Genomic DNA, 17,244 nt, shown 5'->3' with positions numbered 1-17,244 from the left:
ACCAATTTGTATGGGACTTTGGCTATTTTTGAACAAGCAGTTCAGCTAATAATATATGTTTGATTTAATAGTTCATATCAGTAAGAATGAAGATACAAACTTAGTTTTGTATCCAGATTTATATTTAGATTTTTTTTTACATTTTATTGAAGCTGTTTATGCATGAAATAAAACATTTTTTTATTAAAATTCTTTATTAATCTGATTCAAATGTAATTAAAATATGGTCTAGCAAATGGGCAGGTGGATTAATATTTTCCTGGTACCTTGCCCAGCTCAAAAACCAAATAATAGTCATTATATGTGCACAGCAATCTACTGTTCTACGGCCCACCATGCAGTTGCAGCAATATTGTTTTATAGCTGCCCTCCCTTCAGTGTTATTCTCATATAATATATTATACAATGTGATAGGGGCGAGACTTCTAACCCGTTAAGGCTGAATACTACATCTAATTTTAACGACAAAAGTCCTGGGTCGAAGGGGTCGAATCCCCTCCCCTAAAAATTATGGCCATTTTAATATTTTTTTTACTTTTTTTGATATCAAAGGTTGTATGCGTCGTAGAAACAAAAAAAAGACGACAAACGGTAGCTAATAATCTTGGCTAACTAATTCATTACTTTTTTCATATGTTTGATAATGTTTTGGTGAGAAAAAAAATAATTTGTGAATTATTCTTACCAAAAAAATCACTATTTTCCTATATTTTCAATTAGGGGTTCAAACCCCATAATATTTTTTTTGTCGATAAAATTAGATGTAGTACTCAGCCTTAACGGGTTAGAAGTCCCACGCCTATCACATTGTATATACAAAATATGTTTTTCTACTGCAATAAACTGCAGTTGACTGAAGGGAGCGGGAAACCTTCCAGTAGGCTGCTGGCAGTATTTCTGCATAATTCAATCGTATAGGAACCATCGCCTCTTATGTGTTAGCCATAGTAGGTAGTAGTAGTGAAGAATCAGAATCCATTGAAGACTTAGAAAAACAACACTCACAATGCAAAAGAACAAAGCGAATAATATCTGTCATTTTGACGAAAAACACAACAGATTGACAGCACTGAAGTCAAATTCAAAGCCAACTGACTTGGTTATCATAACAAATACTAAAATAAATGTGATTTTTTATACTGCTAATTGATACAAAGTTATTAGGATCAGACATTTACTAAAATATAAATAAAATTATTACTGATACTTTGTTTGATGACTCTACCTACCCGGTAGAGGGGACCGAAATTTGGAGTTCATTTTCTTTGCCAGTTAAACCTATTGTTATTGGTCGAATGGTTGTAATACAGGCTCATGCCAACTGTTGAGTTGCTAAGCTGGACCTAAAAAAATTGTAATCGATTTAGTGACTGCCTCGTTGATCGAGTGGTCATAAGTGCGACTGCCGGACAAGGGTTTCGGGTTCGATTCCCGGGTCGGACAAAGTATTACTGGGGTATTGTCAGATTTTCGAAAATTTCTCAGTAGTAGCACGGAGTTTGGAATTGTGCACAGTTTATGGCAATAGGCCACCCCCTATTACATGGGACTTATAACACACATGGTGAAAAGTGTGTGTACGTTGTAGAGTGGCATTACGTGCCATAATGTGCACCTTTGCCTAACCCTTCGGGGATAAAAAGCGTGACATTGCATTGTTTGTAAACTAACAAAATTACGAGATTTCTATTCATAGTAGTGTAGCTAACTGTATTTCGTAGTAAATTTTATAGATAACAACTTAATATCACTAGTCTGTATGAAATGGATGGAAATTGCTCTATTACGCAGCTTTCACTAATAACGGCTTAATTTTAAGAAAATCTACCAGTTACCGGTCTAGTTGTAATTATTTCTATAGGGTTGGTACTTGTATTTAGGTACTTTGTAATGTACTTAGATAATAGGAAACGTAACGATATTTTATTCAAGTTCTTAAATCTACGTATGTTTTTCCAAAAGAGGTAAGTCGTCATGATAAGTTGTTATTCTTTTTTCTAAGTCAAAATAGTTAGTTGTTTAATTCAATACTTTTTTATTAACTATCATAGCTTACAACAGTTTACGTAGGAGTACATACAATACGTTTGATATTAACGAAAATATACTAAAGCGATTTGCGACAACCCTCTGAGAAAGGGTTTCGCTGTGATTGGTACTCGTTACGAAATTGCCCTAATTATTGAAATTAAGTAATTGACTATTTGATCTGAGAATTTACTAGTTAGTCTGTAGATATTGCTAGAAAGATGGAGACCACCACGACCTCGTACACTCACAGTAAAACCACAAACTTCTTTTATAAGATCAACTTCATCGTGTACATCTTTGGCCTACCAAACTTTTGGATAGAAGACCTCAAGTTATCCAAAAGATTCGTCAAATTCTACGACAAGTTCTCTATGTTTAATAACACCTTGATATTTTTGCTGATCATTTTTGAGTTATGTTCATATTTCACGCAGAGTGACGACCAGTTGACGGAGCAACAGCAGTCGAATCGACTTATTTACGCTATATCTCATCCGATGCTGTTCATGTTCCGGGTGATGATGACCAGCATCAAGGAGAGAGTGCGGCTGGTGATGTACAGCCTCAACGTAGGTCTGAAGAGGGTGCACAACGACCTTGAAGTAGAGAAGCAGATGATAGCGTGCACCTTCATGTACCTATCTGCTCTGTTGCTGAGTTGTCTGATGTCGATGCTCATGTACGCTGCTCAAGGTTTCGGGGAGGTCTTTCGACGCGGTAAACTTTCTAAAGAAATAAATATAATGATATAGTAACCAATCTTATAAAAGTAGTAAATTATTTTCGCATAATTAAAACCTATTGATATATTCTTGTAGGTAAAACGTTTACGACTATAGTAACTGCGTACCCGAGTGTCGAGGATGACTCTGACATGGCCAACGTAGTCAGAGCCATCTGCTTCATAATCTGGTGGATCTTCCTAACCAGGATCTACGCAGTCTACATGCTGGTCATCTCCCTGACCACCTGCCTCAGTTACCAGTACAAAAATCTCCAGAGTTACTTCGTCAGCCTCAATGATATCTTCGAGAGGAGTGATCTCAGTCAGACAGAGAAGGAAGAACAGTATGAGGCTGGGTTTATAGTTGGGATAAAGCTTCATGCGGATACGTTAAGGTAAACTTTTTAATGGGATGGCATCTGACCATTTCTGTAGCATCTCCGATTTTATCATAAAATTGTATAGGTAATTGTTATTCTGTCTCTTTAGTGTGATATTATTAATCTTATCTTACTAATATTATAAATTCGAAAGTTTGTGAGATTGTGTGTATGTTTGTAATTTAATCACGTCAAAACGGCTGACAGGATTGGGATGATATATAATTGGCACAGGGATAGATTGAAGTCTGGAATAACCCATAGACATAGATATAGATATTTTTTATCCTACGGGAACGCGAACGAAGCCACGGGTAGAAGCTAATTTACCCAATAAATAAAGAAGTGATGATTCCAGATGTACCCAGCTGACTCAGTCTGTCTGCCGCGGGGTATTCAGTGGCCAGATCATCTTCAATATCTTACTCCTAGTAGTGCTCATGGCACAAATGGCGGTACGTGTGTAGTTCATCTATTCTTATTATATGTGCTGGACGTAATTATTGTTGAAGTTTTTAGTAACTGATATTTTGGAAACATGATAATGCTTGTCAGTTTAGTTTCTCTTGAATAAAACTGATATAACTGCGTCCACTGATCCGCATCGTACGGACTGCTTGTTGGCAATGCCTACATGCGATGCGTAGCGATGACGTCATAAGGAATGCGTATGATGCGTTTAATGGAGGCCTGTGGACGCTTACCTTTAGAAGATCCCACTCCCCTTGTTTTAATTTATGGTTAATTATTTATTTTTTGTAAAGAATTCGGAGCGTACTCTCGTGAACTTATGCTCAGCGGGTTTTACTGCGTGTGCAGTGCTCATCAGCACTGGCTTCTACATGTGGAACGCTGGAGACGTCACTGTAGAGGTAAGACTTAGGTCGAGGCCTTATTCAGCAGAGCACATCTACCAGCTGTTGATGATGTTGATGTGATGTTGCAGGCGTCACACCTGGGCACAGCTGTATATTTCTCTGGCTGGTATCATTGTCAAGGGCCGTCTTCAGTTCGCATCCGAAAGCTTGTGGTTTTCACCATGTCACAAGCACAGGTGGGTATTAACTCGCCTTAAATTGGGACGTAGTAACGTCCGAATGGCCCAAATCGAATGGCCCATGAGCCATTCGGACGTAAACAGAAATCAGCTACGTCCGAATGGCCCACTCAAGGAAAAAAAAAGGAAAACAAATGAGTAGTTAAAATAAATGAAAAATTATTAGAAAGTACATTCGCAAACATTATATTAACATAAAAAAAAATATTATTAATATTTTTAATATATTGATATATATATTTATGTATATATTTTTTTTAATTATATTATTAATATTTACGACATAAAATATATAATTACTATATACTGATGTATATATTTATATATTATTTACAACTTAAAAATACCAAAAAAAGGAATAAATATACTAACTTAAAACTAAAATAAAGGTGTTAGGCGTGGTTAGACGTCGAAGTACTCGTCCGCTGTCACTGGGGATACTAAATACGATATATACTTTAACTAGCTTTTGCCCGCGACTTCGTCCGCGTGGTTGGTGGTCAAAATTAAAACGCCTTCTACCCTTTTTATTCGCTAATAAGCCTATGTTCTTTCGTTCGTCCCATTAAGTGTCTAAATACAAAGTTTCACTGTTACAACTTTAAAAATGACGAATTTCCATATGATCATTCATCCCCTATTTTTACCAACTCTCCCCTATGTTACAGCTTTAAAAATGGCGAATTTCCATATGACCATTCATCCCCTATTTTTACCCACTCTCCCCTATGTTACAGCTTTAAAAATGGCTAATTTCCATATGACCATTCATCCCCTATTTACCCACTCTCCTATTTTTTTTGCAATAAAAAGTAGTCTATGTTGTTTATTCTATCTCTGTACCAAATTTCATCAAAATGTTCGGTTTACTGGTTTAGGCGTAACGGCGTAAGCGTAACAGACAGACAGACAGAGTTACTTTCGCATTTATAATATTAAATATGAGCCGCGCGGGTACCTTACTCATAGATCTAAACACCCCCTCCCGCACGCGCACCCCTGGCCTTGGCGACGTCCACTTCGCAACGGGCCGTGCAGCAGAAATCGTAATATTTTAATTTGACCACAACTTCAAAACCAAACGTCCAAATTTAATCATTCAAAGACCAAATATTATCAACATAAACTGTACTTATTGATGAAATAATTTATTTTGATAAGGATTAATAGCATGAGTAAAATTAAAGCGTTTAAATGTAGTCCAAAAAAAATTCAAGATTTTTAAATAAAAATGTGGTTGTTGTGCCTCACTCGGCATAGATAGGTATAGTGTGTCGCGGACTTTTTTGTAGATATTTATAAGATCTACAATTAATTATAACATTTTATGGTTCTATCTTTTGTAGTTTAGGCAGCGTACGCAAAATAAGTAACTTCTTTGGTTGATTTTTTTCAGTTTGTGTCCGAAAAATCCAAATATCTCACGGAACCCTATTTTTTTTCAAAATAAAATATAGCCTATGTTACTCGTGGATAATGTAGCTTTCGAATGGTGAAAGAATTTTTAAAATCGGTCCAGTAGTTTTTGAGCCTATTCGTTACAACCAAACAAACAAACAAACAAACAAAGTTTTCCTCTTTATAATATTAGTGTAGATGTAGATTTAGTGCCTGTCGATGTTGAAAAAAACTTCTTTTTCTTTCAACCTTTTCAATAATTTTACCGATTTTGTAACTTTTTAAATCTGATTTCATTTACACTCTGAAAAACAAAACAAACGTCACGTCAGACGTCGTTTCAAGGTCCTCCTCGGTACCCGACACGGGCTTGAATTGATTTAAATAATTTGGCTTTAAGTAATTAAAGAATGGATGACGTGCAGCCTTCTACATCACAATCTATAAGTGAGGGTATATCGAGGAAAGGTGCTCGACTTCTAGGGAGAGGTGGCTATGAATATAATTGGAAAAGGCTGAACAAAGACGGAACAGAAGTTTGGCGTTTATGTTTGAATGAAAACATTATGTGGAAACCTGGGCTTATAAACTCTAATTATACCTATGTTTGAAATCGCCAACCCCCAATGGGAAAGCGTGGCGATAAATGCTCAAACCTTCTCCGTATGAGAACAGACTTTGGTCAGCAGTGGCTATTAATAAGCTGTTGATGATGATGGTAATGATGATGATTTTAATTGTTAAAATAGTTTTTTTCACTACAGACTTGTTTACTTTCCTACTTTTAGTCTTGGGACATTAATATACAGTTAAATGTTTAATGAATTTTGTTTACAGCGACCTGTTGTTCTCAAAGGCCTGGGATACATCGACCTTTCGTATCAGTCATATATTAGAGTGAGTATCTGTATAAGGGACTACATTTTTACATAGAACGGTGTTAGCATGAGATTGGGTAGGATTTTAGGCCAAAATACTACCTAAACTAATTAAATATTTTGATTTCAGATCGTGAAGTCGTCATACTCTGTGTTTTCAGTATTATTTTAATGCAAATATATATTTAAAGCTTTTATGACATATTTCTTTGTGAATTATTAGCACAATTTTTTTTTTACTTTGTTACTGTACACAATGGATATGTGCAATTTGTGCATGTGCCATCATAATCCTCTATTAGAGATGCAATAAAATAAATTACAACAAACACTAAGATTTTTTATTGATAGGTATTTCCTACTTTTGTTAGAGGTATTTTGTCAGTAAGAGCCTGCAACTTCCTCTCGCGTCGCCCAAGGCGGGAGACGTCATTCGATTATTTTTCCCCCTTAAAAAATAAGGGTATATCTAGAAGCCGCTGGCAGAAGTTAGTTCGCTAATATTTCAAATACACATTTTCTTAACGAGACAGAAATTAAAAGCAATCTACTCATTAAGAATAATTGTTTGCAGAATGGCGTTTCACATAATCTTCTGTTATTTCAACCCCTTTTCATATGTAAAATGTATGACAAAATGGGACACGTAATTCTACCATTTAGCTATTACGGTAGTTTAATAAATACCGGTAATCGACCATGATCTGATCAATTAACAGAATTAATTGATTTCGAAGTAGTTTCATTATGATTTGCAGAGCCGTATCTAGGTATCTACCAAACATTATAGCTATTGTGTCTTAGTATTTATTGAAACCTACCCTAAGTACCTACTTATTGTCATGTAGTGTGTTAATTTATTAGGTAAGTAAGAAAATATTTCGAGGAATAGGTTCATTCATGGTTTTAAAATATTTTTACTGAACAATTTCCTATAGGTATAATTTGTATGACCTCTGTAAAAACCTTTGTACTTTGTTATTTAAAATGTAAGATAAAATAAGTACTATGTACCTAACCTTATATTTGTTATTGCTTTCAATGAATATTAATTGGTACCTAATCAATATGCGTCGTTTCCATGATACATCTCTGTACTGCAATAGTTAGTGCCTGCTGATGTATGTATATAATAGGAGTATTTATTAATTCGCAAACTCACAGACGAGACTTTCTACCCAACCTGTATCAAAAAGACATTTTCTAGCCATGGAGGACTTTTCTGGGTCATACAAGCAAACAAAAACGACGGAATTTCTAATCAATCTCAATAAATTCGTTTTCATATTCGGCCTACCCAACTATTGGGTGGAAAACCTGGACTTTCCAGACACTTTCACGAAAATTTTAACCGTGCTGGGGGTTTGCGGAAACTGGTCAGGTATCATTATGATATTATCTGAGTACGGAGCGATTTGCACACAGAAGAACTTGTCTGAACGCCAGAAATCTGATCTTATGCTGTTCATCATATCTCACACTATAATCACTGGATTCCAAATTCGTATAAGTCACCAACAAGTTCAGATAAGAAACGTGATGTACAAATTGGGCATTAAACTGAAGGCGGTGCACAATGACGGGGAGGCTGAACAGAGCATGATCACGAGGTCCAAGTTCTTCTCTTTGGCACTGATGTTCAACTGCGTTATGTCTGTCATCATGTACACGATTGAGGGGGTTCTGAGAGTAATACGCACAGGTTAGTGAAACTTGAGGATTAGTATTAAGAAGACTTTAAGTAACCACCTGGTTAAAGAGACGTGTTCTGAAGTAGACCGGAGGTGTGAGTAAACGTAGTGTAGGGCGCCCTCTAACTAGGTGGAATTCTGGCACCTTCTGTTGTCTGGCAGTGAATAAACGGAATCGCCCTGATAATGTTAAGTTACTTTTATCCACTTACAAAAGCTGGTATGTCTTCCGTTGCAGGAGACACATTCAACACCGTCATAACAGCGTGGCCCGATGTCCACGACAGGTCGGTGCTAAGCAATATCGGGAGGACAATAATCTACCTCACATGGTGGATCTACCTGACGCGTATATTCTCAGTCTACTCCCTAGTCATCTGCCTGACCATAGCCATCAGTCATCAGTTCAAGAACCTAAAAAGCTATTTCTATAGCCTCAGTAAGATCTTTGATAATGATACCTTAACGCAGACGGAGAAAGAGCAGGAATATGAGAGAGCTTTCAAAGTTGGTATCAACATGCATTCGGAGACGTTGAAGTACGTATATTTCCACTACGTTTATACGTAGGTATGGTTATAAGCAAAAATCGTAAGCTAAGCACTTTTATATTTTGCTAGTTTCAAATTAAGCAGAAACTTTGAAATTGATCTCAAGAGGGCGTGTGAGAATGTTTTTTTAAACGTTGCCCCACATTAGGATTTTCTCCTGTGTTGTGGGTGCGTTTACAAACATACACATATACACATGACACCCAGACACGAAACAACAATTTGTGGATCACCCAAAAAGTAGTTCCGCGCGGGAATCGAACCCGATACACGTTGCACGACCGCCACCGCGCCAATCGTGTAGTCAATGTTAGATCCATATGAACTATCTCTTAAGTATCTTCTAATTTATGTTATTCTTCAGGTGCACAGAAGAAATCCAAACAATATGCCGAGAAGTGTTTAGCGGTCAGATCATATTCAATCTCACGCTACTGATTGTGTTAATGTATCAAATGATGGTAAGCAAGTTTTCACTTTGAGGCCGATCTCAAATATTTAACTGTGTGAACTGTACGTATTTTAAAACTATGGCCTTCCTGAGACACTCTACACAACTTCATAAGATGAGCGCAGTTTTAAAGGTCACGCACAGCTAGGCTATTACTCTCCCGTCATTGGTCAATATTTTTCACAACCAATGACATGGCGTACCGTGTTCGAGCTCACTTTGAATGTTTCGAATTGTCAATTACAGAATATCCTCGCAGCTTTAGATATTTTAGTTGAAAAGTGCTTACCGTACATAGGACAACGTATTCACTTTGCTATTCTTGGTAGACACTGTTACAAGTTAAGGCTGTTAGTTAATGTATGTTGTTACTGACATTACAGTTACAGTATAGTCTAGTCTTCTAAGGAAATAATTGTCAGCTGCTCCGCAAAGAAACGCTTGTTTCAGAATTCTCCCCGTAGCTTTGCCAATGTATTGACATTAGGACTGACGGCGCTGACAATCCTGTTCAGCACCGGCTTCTTCATGTGGAACGCTGGTGATATCACTGTCGAGGTAAGAGCTGTCTCTCTAGATTATTGCTTAAGTACCTATTTAATTTAAACAGGCATAAAAGACAGACTGACAGTAATCTTCGTATTCCGTTATACAATTCATAATTTATTTGTGGCATACTTACCTCATTACTCACCAGGCTGAAGGCGTCCCGGTGGCTATGTTCAGCTCTGGATGGGAGAACTGCTACCACGAGTCCTCAGTGCGCGTCAGGAAGCTGATCGTCATCTCCATGGCACAGGCACAGGTGCACATCACACGTCTTCAGGATTGCTGTCCACAGTAAAAGTTACAATAAAACACGATTTTTAACTTAATCTCTCGTATGCCACGTATTTGACCAGGATTTTAAGAAAATGTATGTGTTATTATAATATACAATAATATTTTTATTATAAGTTTCGTGTCGCGGAATGCTGCTCATGAATATGAGCCTCTAGCATAGCTTGAAACTAGTCGAGTTCCTCGTTAACCAGATACGTGAGTAAGAAGATAACATAATAAGTATAATAACGTTCGTAATTTTCCAGGAACCCGTGGCACTAACTGGCCTGGGCATCATAGCGCTGTCCTACCAGTCCTACGTGTCTGTAAGTTTGTTAACTATATGATAATATTGCGTTCTGTGCTTTATGATAAATAATTAGAAGGATTAATTTATTGTGTTCTTTTGCAGATCGTGAAGTCATCGTATTCAGTATTTTCCGTACTCTATTAAACAATCCTTTTGCAATATATGTAACTAATGACTTATTTAAAGTTATTTGCTTTATCGCACTACAGTAACTTGGTTGCAAATTAAATAAATAATTTTGTGTTTTCCCTGACGGGGCCATATTTTATTTATTTAGTTATTTAACTTTTTGCAACTTTATGTATGTACAATGGTGGGCTTAATGCCATAGGCATTCTTGCCATGTCTAAAAGTTATCGCAAAATATACAAGATGCTAAAGTTAACTACGCAGAAGCCTATTCCACAACACTACCAGGAAATGAAACAAGTAAATAATAAAATTCACCTGTTATAATAATGTCAAATAGGTATATGAATAAAAGAAAATTGTACAAAGTACACAATTTGCTCTTTATTTGATTAACGTTAACAACAAACACATTTAATATACATTTTTACACAAAATATACATCCAAATAAAGTACATAGGTTTACTTTTTGTATAAAATTTGTAAATAAATCGAAATAAATGCTTATACATTGTCTTAGAGTTAGGTCCATTTATCAATATTACAGAAGCTCAAGACAAAGTTATGAGAACATAGAACTAATGTAACTTTACACTATAATGCCAACAATCAAACTACTACATTAAATGTATATAAAAGAAGGCACATTTTCGCATATTCCATGTGTTAACTAAAGATTCAGTTGCCTTATTGCACTAAATGACTTACTAAAAGAAATGTATATAGAATATAGATATATAATATATTTCAACATGATTTATAAATCAATTCCACCTACTCAATATATAAAGTACTGGGCACTTGGGTAATATATGTTTTTAATTGCACTTGGACACAAGAATTGGCTTTACAATAATTGTAGATTATTGTGTTTTGAGCTCATTATACGAAATATCTCTGTAGTCTGTACTAAGAGATCGATGTATGAGTATCGTAAACAGGTTCGAGCCTTAAGCTAGGCTAGTTCAAAATGGAAGAAAAAAGAACTGTATGGAAAAACAGTCTAATTATATAGTATAAAAGTTTTATGGCCATTTTCACCAACAACCCCGAAACCATGTATTAACTAAGAGTTACTTAGTGTAAGGAGTACCTAAACTAACCCCTTACTTGTACAGTACTACCAAATTAATAATACGCATGTAGATCTTCGCTAATCGTAGGAGCCCTAAACAATTCATTTGCAATTCAAACCTTGTTCAAAAGCAATAATATGTGTACACAATCGAAAACAATTCGGGCGGTTGGCGGCGGTCACTTATCAGTCAAAGGTCCGTCAGTCGTCTTTATATATTGGTGAAGACTGCACGTGGAAATATGTAGAGCTGTTATTACACACCCTTCTTGGTTTTATTTTCAAACACATAATTCTACTTAATTATGCATGACGAAAATGCATTCTATACATAGTATGTCGTCGTACGTTGCCGACCAGAGACGAAGATTTCCATGCGCATTATCACTTTTGGTGTACTGTACTGAGGTTTCACCCACAAATTGGTGAAAGCCAAAATATCGTTTAGTGTCACCTTATCTTAGCTTAGTAAAAATTTAAGATAGGTAGGTGAAAACGAGCATAGTACTCGAAGGAACTCTAAGTGGAAGACTTACAAATAAACCTGGTATCTATAACTAAATGGCTATGAACTGCATTACAACTTGCACCATATTTCTTATCAGTCAAATGTGGCTACTGACATGTGTGAGGAATAAAAAAATCAAAAACAGTGCTTACATACTACATACAAATTGTTAGATACTATTATATAGTTAGTGTTTGATTTATTCATGAGTCTCGTTTCGGTAATACTTACGTAATCAAGGTCAAATAATGATGTTATTGAATAAGTATTTTATGTAAGCATTCGATTGGTAAATGCTCTTCACAATGGTAATGCCTTACCTGCATAACAACGACTTATAATGAAGGAAATACCTCCAATGATTATGTCTGATTGATTATGTTGATCTTATAATAATAATTATTAAAAAAACTTAAAAAATGATCACATGTCAGTAGCCACTAAAAATATTATAAATTCGCTTACACCCTGAAGCAATCGCGGCAACACTTATATTTCGAAACTGAACCTTACTGCTTACGTAATAAGGATGAAAGTTTACAGCTTGGAGTCGAAGAACTGCAGCTCCCTGTCTTGAGGCAGTTTCTTGAAGTAGCTCTCGACGTAGTCATCGTCCACTTCCGCGAGGGTCTTGGGCTTCCATTGAGGGTTGTTGTCCTTGTCTATCAGGAGGGCGCGAACTCCTATAATCAAGAACGACGATGGGGGCTTAGAGTATTTAGTAAACTGAGCGTGTTTGACTGAGTTAAATGAAATCTGATGATGAAACATACTATTTAGATGAATATAAGAATTGTCTAAAAAGGAAATGTGACTGGAACATGAATCTCCATGTTAGATCACCAAAATAGTAAAAATTATTCGAAGATGAACAGTCCCATCGTTTATCACTGGGTCCGCTTAGTGAAAGCCGCAAAGTTTAATTAAACAAGTTAGTAAATTCATATCTAAACTAAAAGTCGACCCTTAGCAACAAGGACTTAAGGATCAATTTATTTCGAAGAATATCCCACCTTCAGGGAAGTCGTGGTTCTCAGTGGCGCGGCATGCGACGCGGTACTCCATCTTGAGGCACTGGCCGAGCTCCAGCTGGGCGCCGCGCTGTAGGGCGCGCAGCGTTATCTTTAGGGAGCCAGGGCACATCTGGCTGAGGGTCTGAAGCACCAGTTAATATTAGGCATCGAAATCCATTGTCATGTATCGTTAGGTATGTAAAAAACTAAAAAAGGAGTAAGAGGTTGTTCATGGAATAATTATATGCTTAAACTTTATGTCGTGGGTCGAGACAATGTAACCTAGAACCACATGTATCTTGTCACATCAACGTGATTCAGAAAAAAAACCCATTTGAGAATCAAACCAGCAAAAAATGAACAATCAGAATTCCTTTGCTTGCTGTCATCTTTATGAAAAATTATCTAGTCACATAATGAATTTACAATATAATCATGATATAGTTGTTATCTCTATAATACAATCTATATTACTGTACTATCAAGGACTTACTTCGAATGACAAACAACAAATTGAAATAAACAATTATTGTTACCAGGCAAATCTAAACCACATGCTCAGTTGGAAAATTGACAATTTCAATGAAAATTAGAACCTATTTCAATAGCACTAAAGTTTACTTTCTACTGCATCCCAAAACTGCAATGAAAATAAGATCCTATAATAAAAGTTATAAGGTCTACTTCACATTAAACTCACCTTCAAAGTCTTCTCAGACCAATCATTCTGTACTTTCTGGAGCCTTTCAATAATCTCTTCAATGGTAGAAGCAGCAAAGCAGTAGTTAATGTGTTTGATATTATCAGCTAATGAGAACTGTTCAGATGGCTCATGGAATTTGTTCAGCAGGTTGTCCACTTCCACTTCATCGGTACAACGGGACAGTAAAATTTCTAGTTCATACAGCCTCTTGCTTGGGACATAGTGTGTGGCTATACCTGATTTAACTACATCCCAACCTTTTAATCTATCACCTGTAATATAAAAAAAGTGTTTAAAACATTATCTTAAAAAAAATATGATTTATGTAGATTGGCATTTATGATCATGAAAACTGTATACAAAATTCCAGCTCAATTGAAGATATCTGCTTAAAATTTTGTTGCGAGAGTTCAGAGGAAGATTTCACACACATACAAGTTAAATAAAAGCTTGTAAAAGATTGTTTTGTATATGAGATAATATCACATCATATTATATGTGCAACAGTTCATGGATATAATAAATAACATAAAATACTACATTCACAAAAACACAAGTGTGTTTTAACTGATGCTGTGGTAAATAATTGCTCCAATTAAAACTAATTTGTGTCTTATATTACTATTATTACTGCCATACTTGTGTCGAGTTATAACAGAACTAATTACAGTGTGTATAAACAATGACTTGTTTGTTATTTGTAATAGTAATTAAAAATATTTTCTTACCAGTCAATCCCAAATATAAACCTAAGTTGACCTGCAACCTGGGCAGGAAATATGACCCTCCAACATCAGGGAACAGTCCAATCTTGGTCTCAGGCATGGCTATAACAGTCTTCTCAGTGGCTATCCTGTACCTGCCATGGACAGACAGACCGAGGCCACCTCCCATAGTAATGCCATTAATGATAGCTATGTATGGGATCTTGTATTTGCCAATAAGGTAGTTGCAGTTGTACTCTGTGTAGAAGAACCTTGGGCCTTCTACTCTATCGATGGCTGCCTTCACATCACCCCCAGCACAGAATGCTTTATCACCAGCCCCTTTTACTATGACCAGGGTCTTCTTATTTTCCCATTCTTGTAGCTGTGGTAGCAGCTTGGTTACCATGGATGTGTTCAGGGAGTTCAAGGCTTTTGGCCTGTTTAAAGTGATGATTCCTGCATTGTTTAAGGTTTCAAACAGCACATCTTGTTCCTGACTAGACATTGTGCGCTTTATGTAGTGTGACGCTGACCGGGTGAGGTTTACACTGAGCTTGAACATCTGTGGATAGAGTTCACATTTCAACACCAACTTATTATATAGAGTTTAGTTTAATAACTTTGTTTCTATCTACACACAATGGCCGTTTACCAGTGGATTCCATCACCACTTAAATCAAAATGCTCATGACTTTTTTTATAAACAAATAAGTCAGTATTCCTTATTTTTTTCAAGTAAATTTTGCTATATTTCAAAATGACAAACAAAGTCCAATCAACACTGCCACAGGTCTTATTAATAATAATATGGTACACCAATACCAAACAAGAATTCCAATAGCAATCTTACAGGTTTGAACAACAAGCGTTATTTCAATTAGACCCGAGTTTAGTGTGTGAAGCAATTGTCACGTTTTGGTGCTACGATAAATAGAATTTAACCTTCCACCACAACTCGGGACTTTAGAGTAACAAAGTTCAACAGTTTGACGAGCATTGAATGAACATTATTGTAATTATTATAATTTACCTTTAATTATACAAATGTATACGGCACATGGGACATAATCACGTCACAGATAACATAAATTGCATAATTACTTACTTTGAACCTACGAAAACAGCGTTATCTATAAGTTTAACTTGCCAAAATCACGTCTCTTATCTAGTGATAATAGTAACTCATTTATTAGTTCACCATTACTCGGGTGAAGTAGTTATATCGTGATCAATATGCTGCTTTGTATGAAATGATAATGAACAATGAAGATAGAATATTTAAGTAAATAAATCTACCCAAAAACCGGTTGTAGTCGTTCGTCCGGTATGACGACAAAAAATACGTATTATCAACAATGACAGCTTGATGCTGTCAATGTCATCGATTACTAATGATGTCTAAATGCTTTCCGTTACACGAAAGTGTAGTATTTATCCCAAGTGAAAAACATATTATCGAGAGATTTGATGGTGCGGAACATTGCGGGTCATCTTCTTTGTACGATTATACTTCTGATTTTTACATTTATTGGGCTTTTTCAAGTCAATTTGTCACTTTTCTACATGACAGCGCATTTATATAATGAACGCATCGCATGTGTTGTGTGAAAATAACGATAGTTTGACAGTGACAGATCTGCACTCAGCTGATTAGACTGAAATACTATAACCTATAAAAACTAATTTCCAAAACTTACGAAAAATATAAATAAATACGGCAACAAGAGTAAATCAAATGGGTGTAACAAGAAAAGTTCTTAACTGGTACGCCAGATTAGCTCCAGCACATGGCAAAACAACTCCACCTTTTGAACATGTAGTGCAAATCGGCGACCCAACATTACGTAAAGTTTCAGAGCCTGTTCCTATTGATAAAATAAAAACAACTGAAATACAAACTATAATTAAGAAATTAGAGTATGTAATTAGTAAGTACGGCAGTCTTGGTATGTCAGCGCCCCAAATTGGGGTAAATCTAAGAATATTTGCTATGCGACATACAGTGAAGCAAATTGCTAGTGTTCCAGGAGATTTAGCTAGACTTAGGGGTATGGAGGAGATACCATTCACTGTAAGTGAGTAGTCTGTGAACCATTTATCAGCTTCTCTCAAAAATGCAACTTCAGATACTAAAGAATTGAATATCAGCTTTTACTTAGAATTATTAGATGAATGAGTAATGTACCATTGTTCAAATCCCCAATAATGTTCCAGGTTTACATCAATCCTAAACTGAAGGTGGTTGACTATACAAAGATTATACACAGTGAAGGATGTGAAAGTGTACAAGGGTATTTAGCTGATGTGCCACGATACAAGGCTGTTCAGGTTACAGGTAAGCATCAACTTATATTTTTCAAGTACCTATATAAAGGAGCTGTATAATATGATTTAGAAGAAGATTATACTAGTCTATAAGAAATTGAGGTACAAAGATATTGTCCAATAAAAGAAATTGTAATATTTATCTGCAGGTTTAAATGCAGAAGGAGTAGAAAGGTCACAAGTGTACAAAGACTGGTCAGCGCGGATAGCTCAGCATGAGATGGACCACTTGGACGGCAAGATATACACAGACATCATGGACAGGAAGACCCTCACATGCTCCTGTTGGGAGGAAGTCAACTTGTCCAAGGGAAAACTTGTTATACCATTTAGTCCACAGTAAAATAAAATATTAATTTGAATGAATGTTTGTTATCTTTACTCTGTAATATCATTTCTATAATCTGTTTATAATTGAATTAGGAATAATCTGCTCTAGTACCATAACAAATTGACAAAACCGAAGTTCTATCTTGAAAATGAGTATATA

General features: G+C 35.9%; 3 protein-coding genes across 6 annotated transcripts; 2 read left to right on the top strand and 1 right to left on the bottom strand.

Annotated features, from left to right (window-relative positions):
* The first annotated feature begins 2,249 nt into the window (after positions 1 to 2,249).
* Positions 2,250 to 10,654, top strand: LOC126912759 (uncharacterized). The gene is made up of 14 exons (XM_050706658.1): positions 2,250 to 2,748; positions 2,850 to 3,150; positions 3,494 to 3,590; positions 3,900 to 4,007; positions 4,082 to 4,189; positions 6,428 to 6,487; positions 6,599 to 6,628; positions 7,627 to 8,170; positions 8,398 to 8,698; positions 9,075 to 9,171; positions 9,612 to 9,719; positions 9,859 to 9,966; positions 10,250 to 10,309; positions 10,396 to 10,654. Exons 1-14 carry the CDS (start codon positions 2,250 to 2,252, stop codon positions 10,435 to 10,437), a joined length of 2,463 nt encoding a protein of 820 aa, XP_050562615.1. The 3' UTR covers positions 10,438 to 10,654.
* A 127-nt stretch (positions 10,655 to 10,781) lies between these two features.
* Positions 10,782 to 15,795, bottom strand: LOC126912748 (3-hydroxyisobutyryl-CoA hydrolase, mitochondrial). Of its 4 annotated transcripts, none has more exons than XM_050706493.1 (5): positions 15,726 to 15,795; positions 14,451 to 14,991; positions 13,720 to 13,994; positions 13,020 to 13,161; positions 10,782 to 12,689 (listed from the first exon to the last, which is right to left on the bottom strand). In XM_050706493.1, exons 2-5 carry the CDS (start codon positions 14,989 to 14,991, stop codon positions 12,544 to 12,546), a joined length of 1,104 nt encoding a protein of 367 aa, XP_050562450.1. In that variant the 5' UTR covers positions 15,726 to 15,795; the 3' UTR covers positions 10,782 to 12,543. The 4 variants fall into 4 exon arrangements, with proteins under 4 accessions (XP_050562450.1, XP_050562447.1, XP_050562446.1 ...); XM_050706490.1 differs by having other exon boundaries at positions 15,460 to 15,788; XM_050706489.1 differs by having other exon boundaries at positions 15,535 to 15,787.
* A 265-nt stretch (positions 15,796 to 16,060) lies between these two features.
* On the top strand, positions 16,061 to 17,110 carry LOC126912749 (peptide deformylase, mitochondrial-like). The gene is made up of 3 exons (XM_050706494.1): positions 16,061 to 16,500; positions 16,644 to 16,764; positions 16,904 to 17,110. The coding sequence occupies exons 1-3, from the start codon at positions 16,165 to 16,167 to the stop codon at positions 17,095 to 17,097; spliced, it is 651 nt and encodes a 216-aa protein (XP_050562451.1). The 5' UTR covers positions 16,061 to 16,164; the 3' UTR covers positions 17,098 to 17,110.
* Positions 17,111 to 17,244: the final 134 nt, after the last annotated feature.

This window comes from Spodoptera frugiperda, chromosome 29, assembly GCF_023101765.2.
Source record: "Spodoptera frugiperda isolate SF20-4 chromosome 29, AGI-APGP_CSIRO_Sfru_2.0, whole genome shotgun sequence".
Classification (NCBI taxonomy): Eukaryota; Metazoa; Arthropoda; class Insecta; order Lepidoptera; family Noctuidae; genus Spodoptera; species Spodoptera frugiperda.
This window is presented reverse-complemented; position numbering and strand designations above follow the sequence as displayed.

Bases quoted from the DNA above. Each gene is read 5' to 3' on its own strand.
- LOC126912759 (XM_050706658.1), top strand. From the start codon at position 2,250: ATGGAGACCACCACGACCTCGTACACTCACAGTAAAACCACAAACTTC. The intron at 4,190-6,427 runs GTGGGTATTAAC...TTTTGTTTACAG, and splicing joins TCACCATGTCACAAGCACAG to CGACCTGTTGTTCTCAAAGG. The intron at 8,171-8,397 runs GTTAGTGAAACT...CTTCCGTTGCAG, and splicing joins TCTGAGAGTAATACGCACAG to GAGACACATTCAACACCGTC.
- LOC126912748 (XM_050706493.1), bottom strand. From the start codon at position 14,991: ATGTTCAAGCTCAGTGTAAACCTCACCCGGTCAGCGTCACACTACATA. The intron at 13,162-13,719 runs GTGAGTTTAATG...CTGGTGCTTCAG, and splicing joins GGTCTGAGAAGACTTTGAAG to ACCCTCAGCCAGATGTGCCC. The intron at 12,690-13,019 runs GTGGGATATTCT...TCTTGATTATAG, and splicing joins GAACCACGACTTCCCTGAAG to GAGTTCGCGCCCTCCTGATA.
- LOC126912749 (XM_050706494.1), top strand. From the start codon at position 16,165: ATGGGTGTAACAAGAAAAGTTCTTAACTGGTACGCCAGATTAGCTCCA. The intron at 16,501-16,643 runs GTAAGTGAGTAG...ATAATGTTCCAG, and splicing joins TGGAGGAGATACCATTCACT to GTTTACATCAATCCTAAACT. The intron at 16,765-16,903 runs GTAAGCATCAAC...ATTTATCTGCAG, and splicing joins CAAGGCTGTTCAGGTTACAG to GTTTAAATGCAGAAGGAGTA.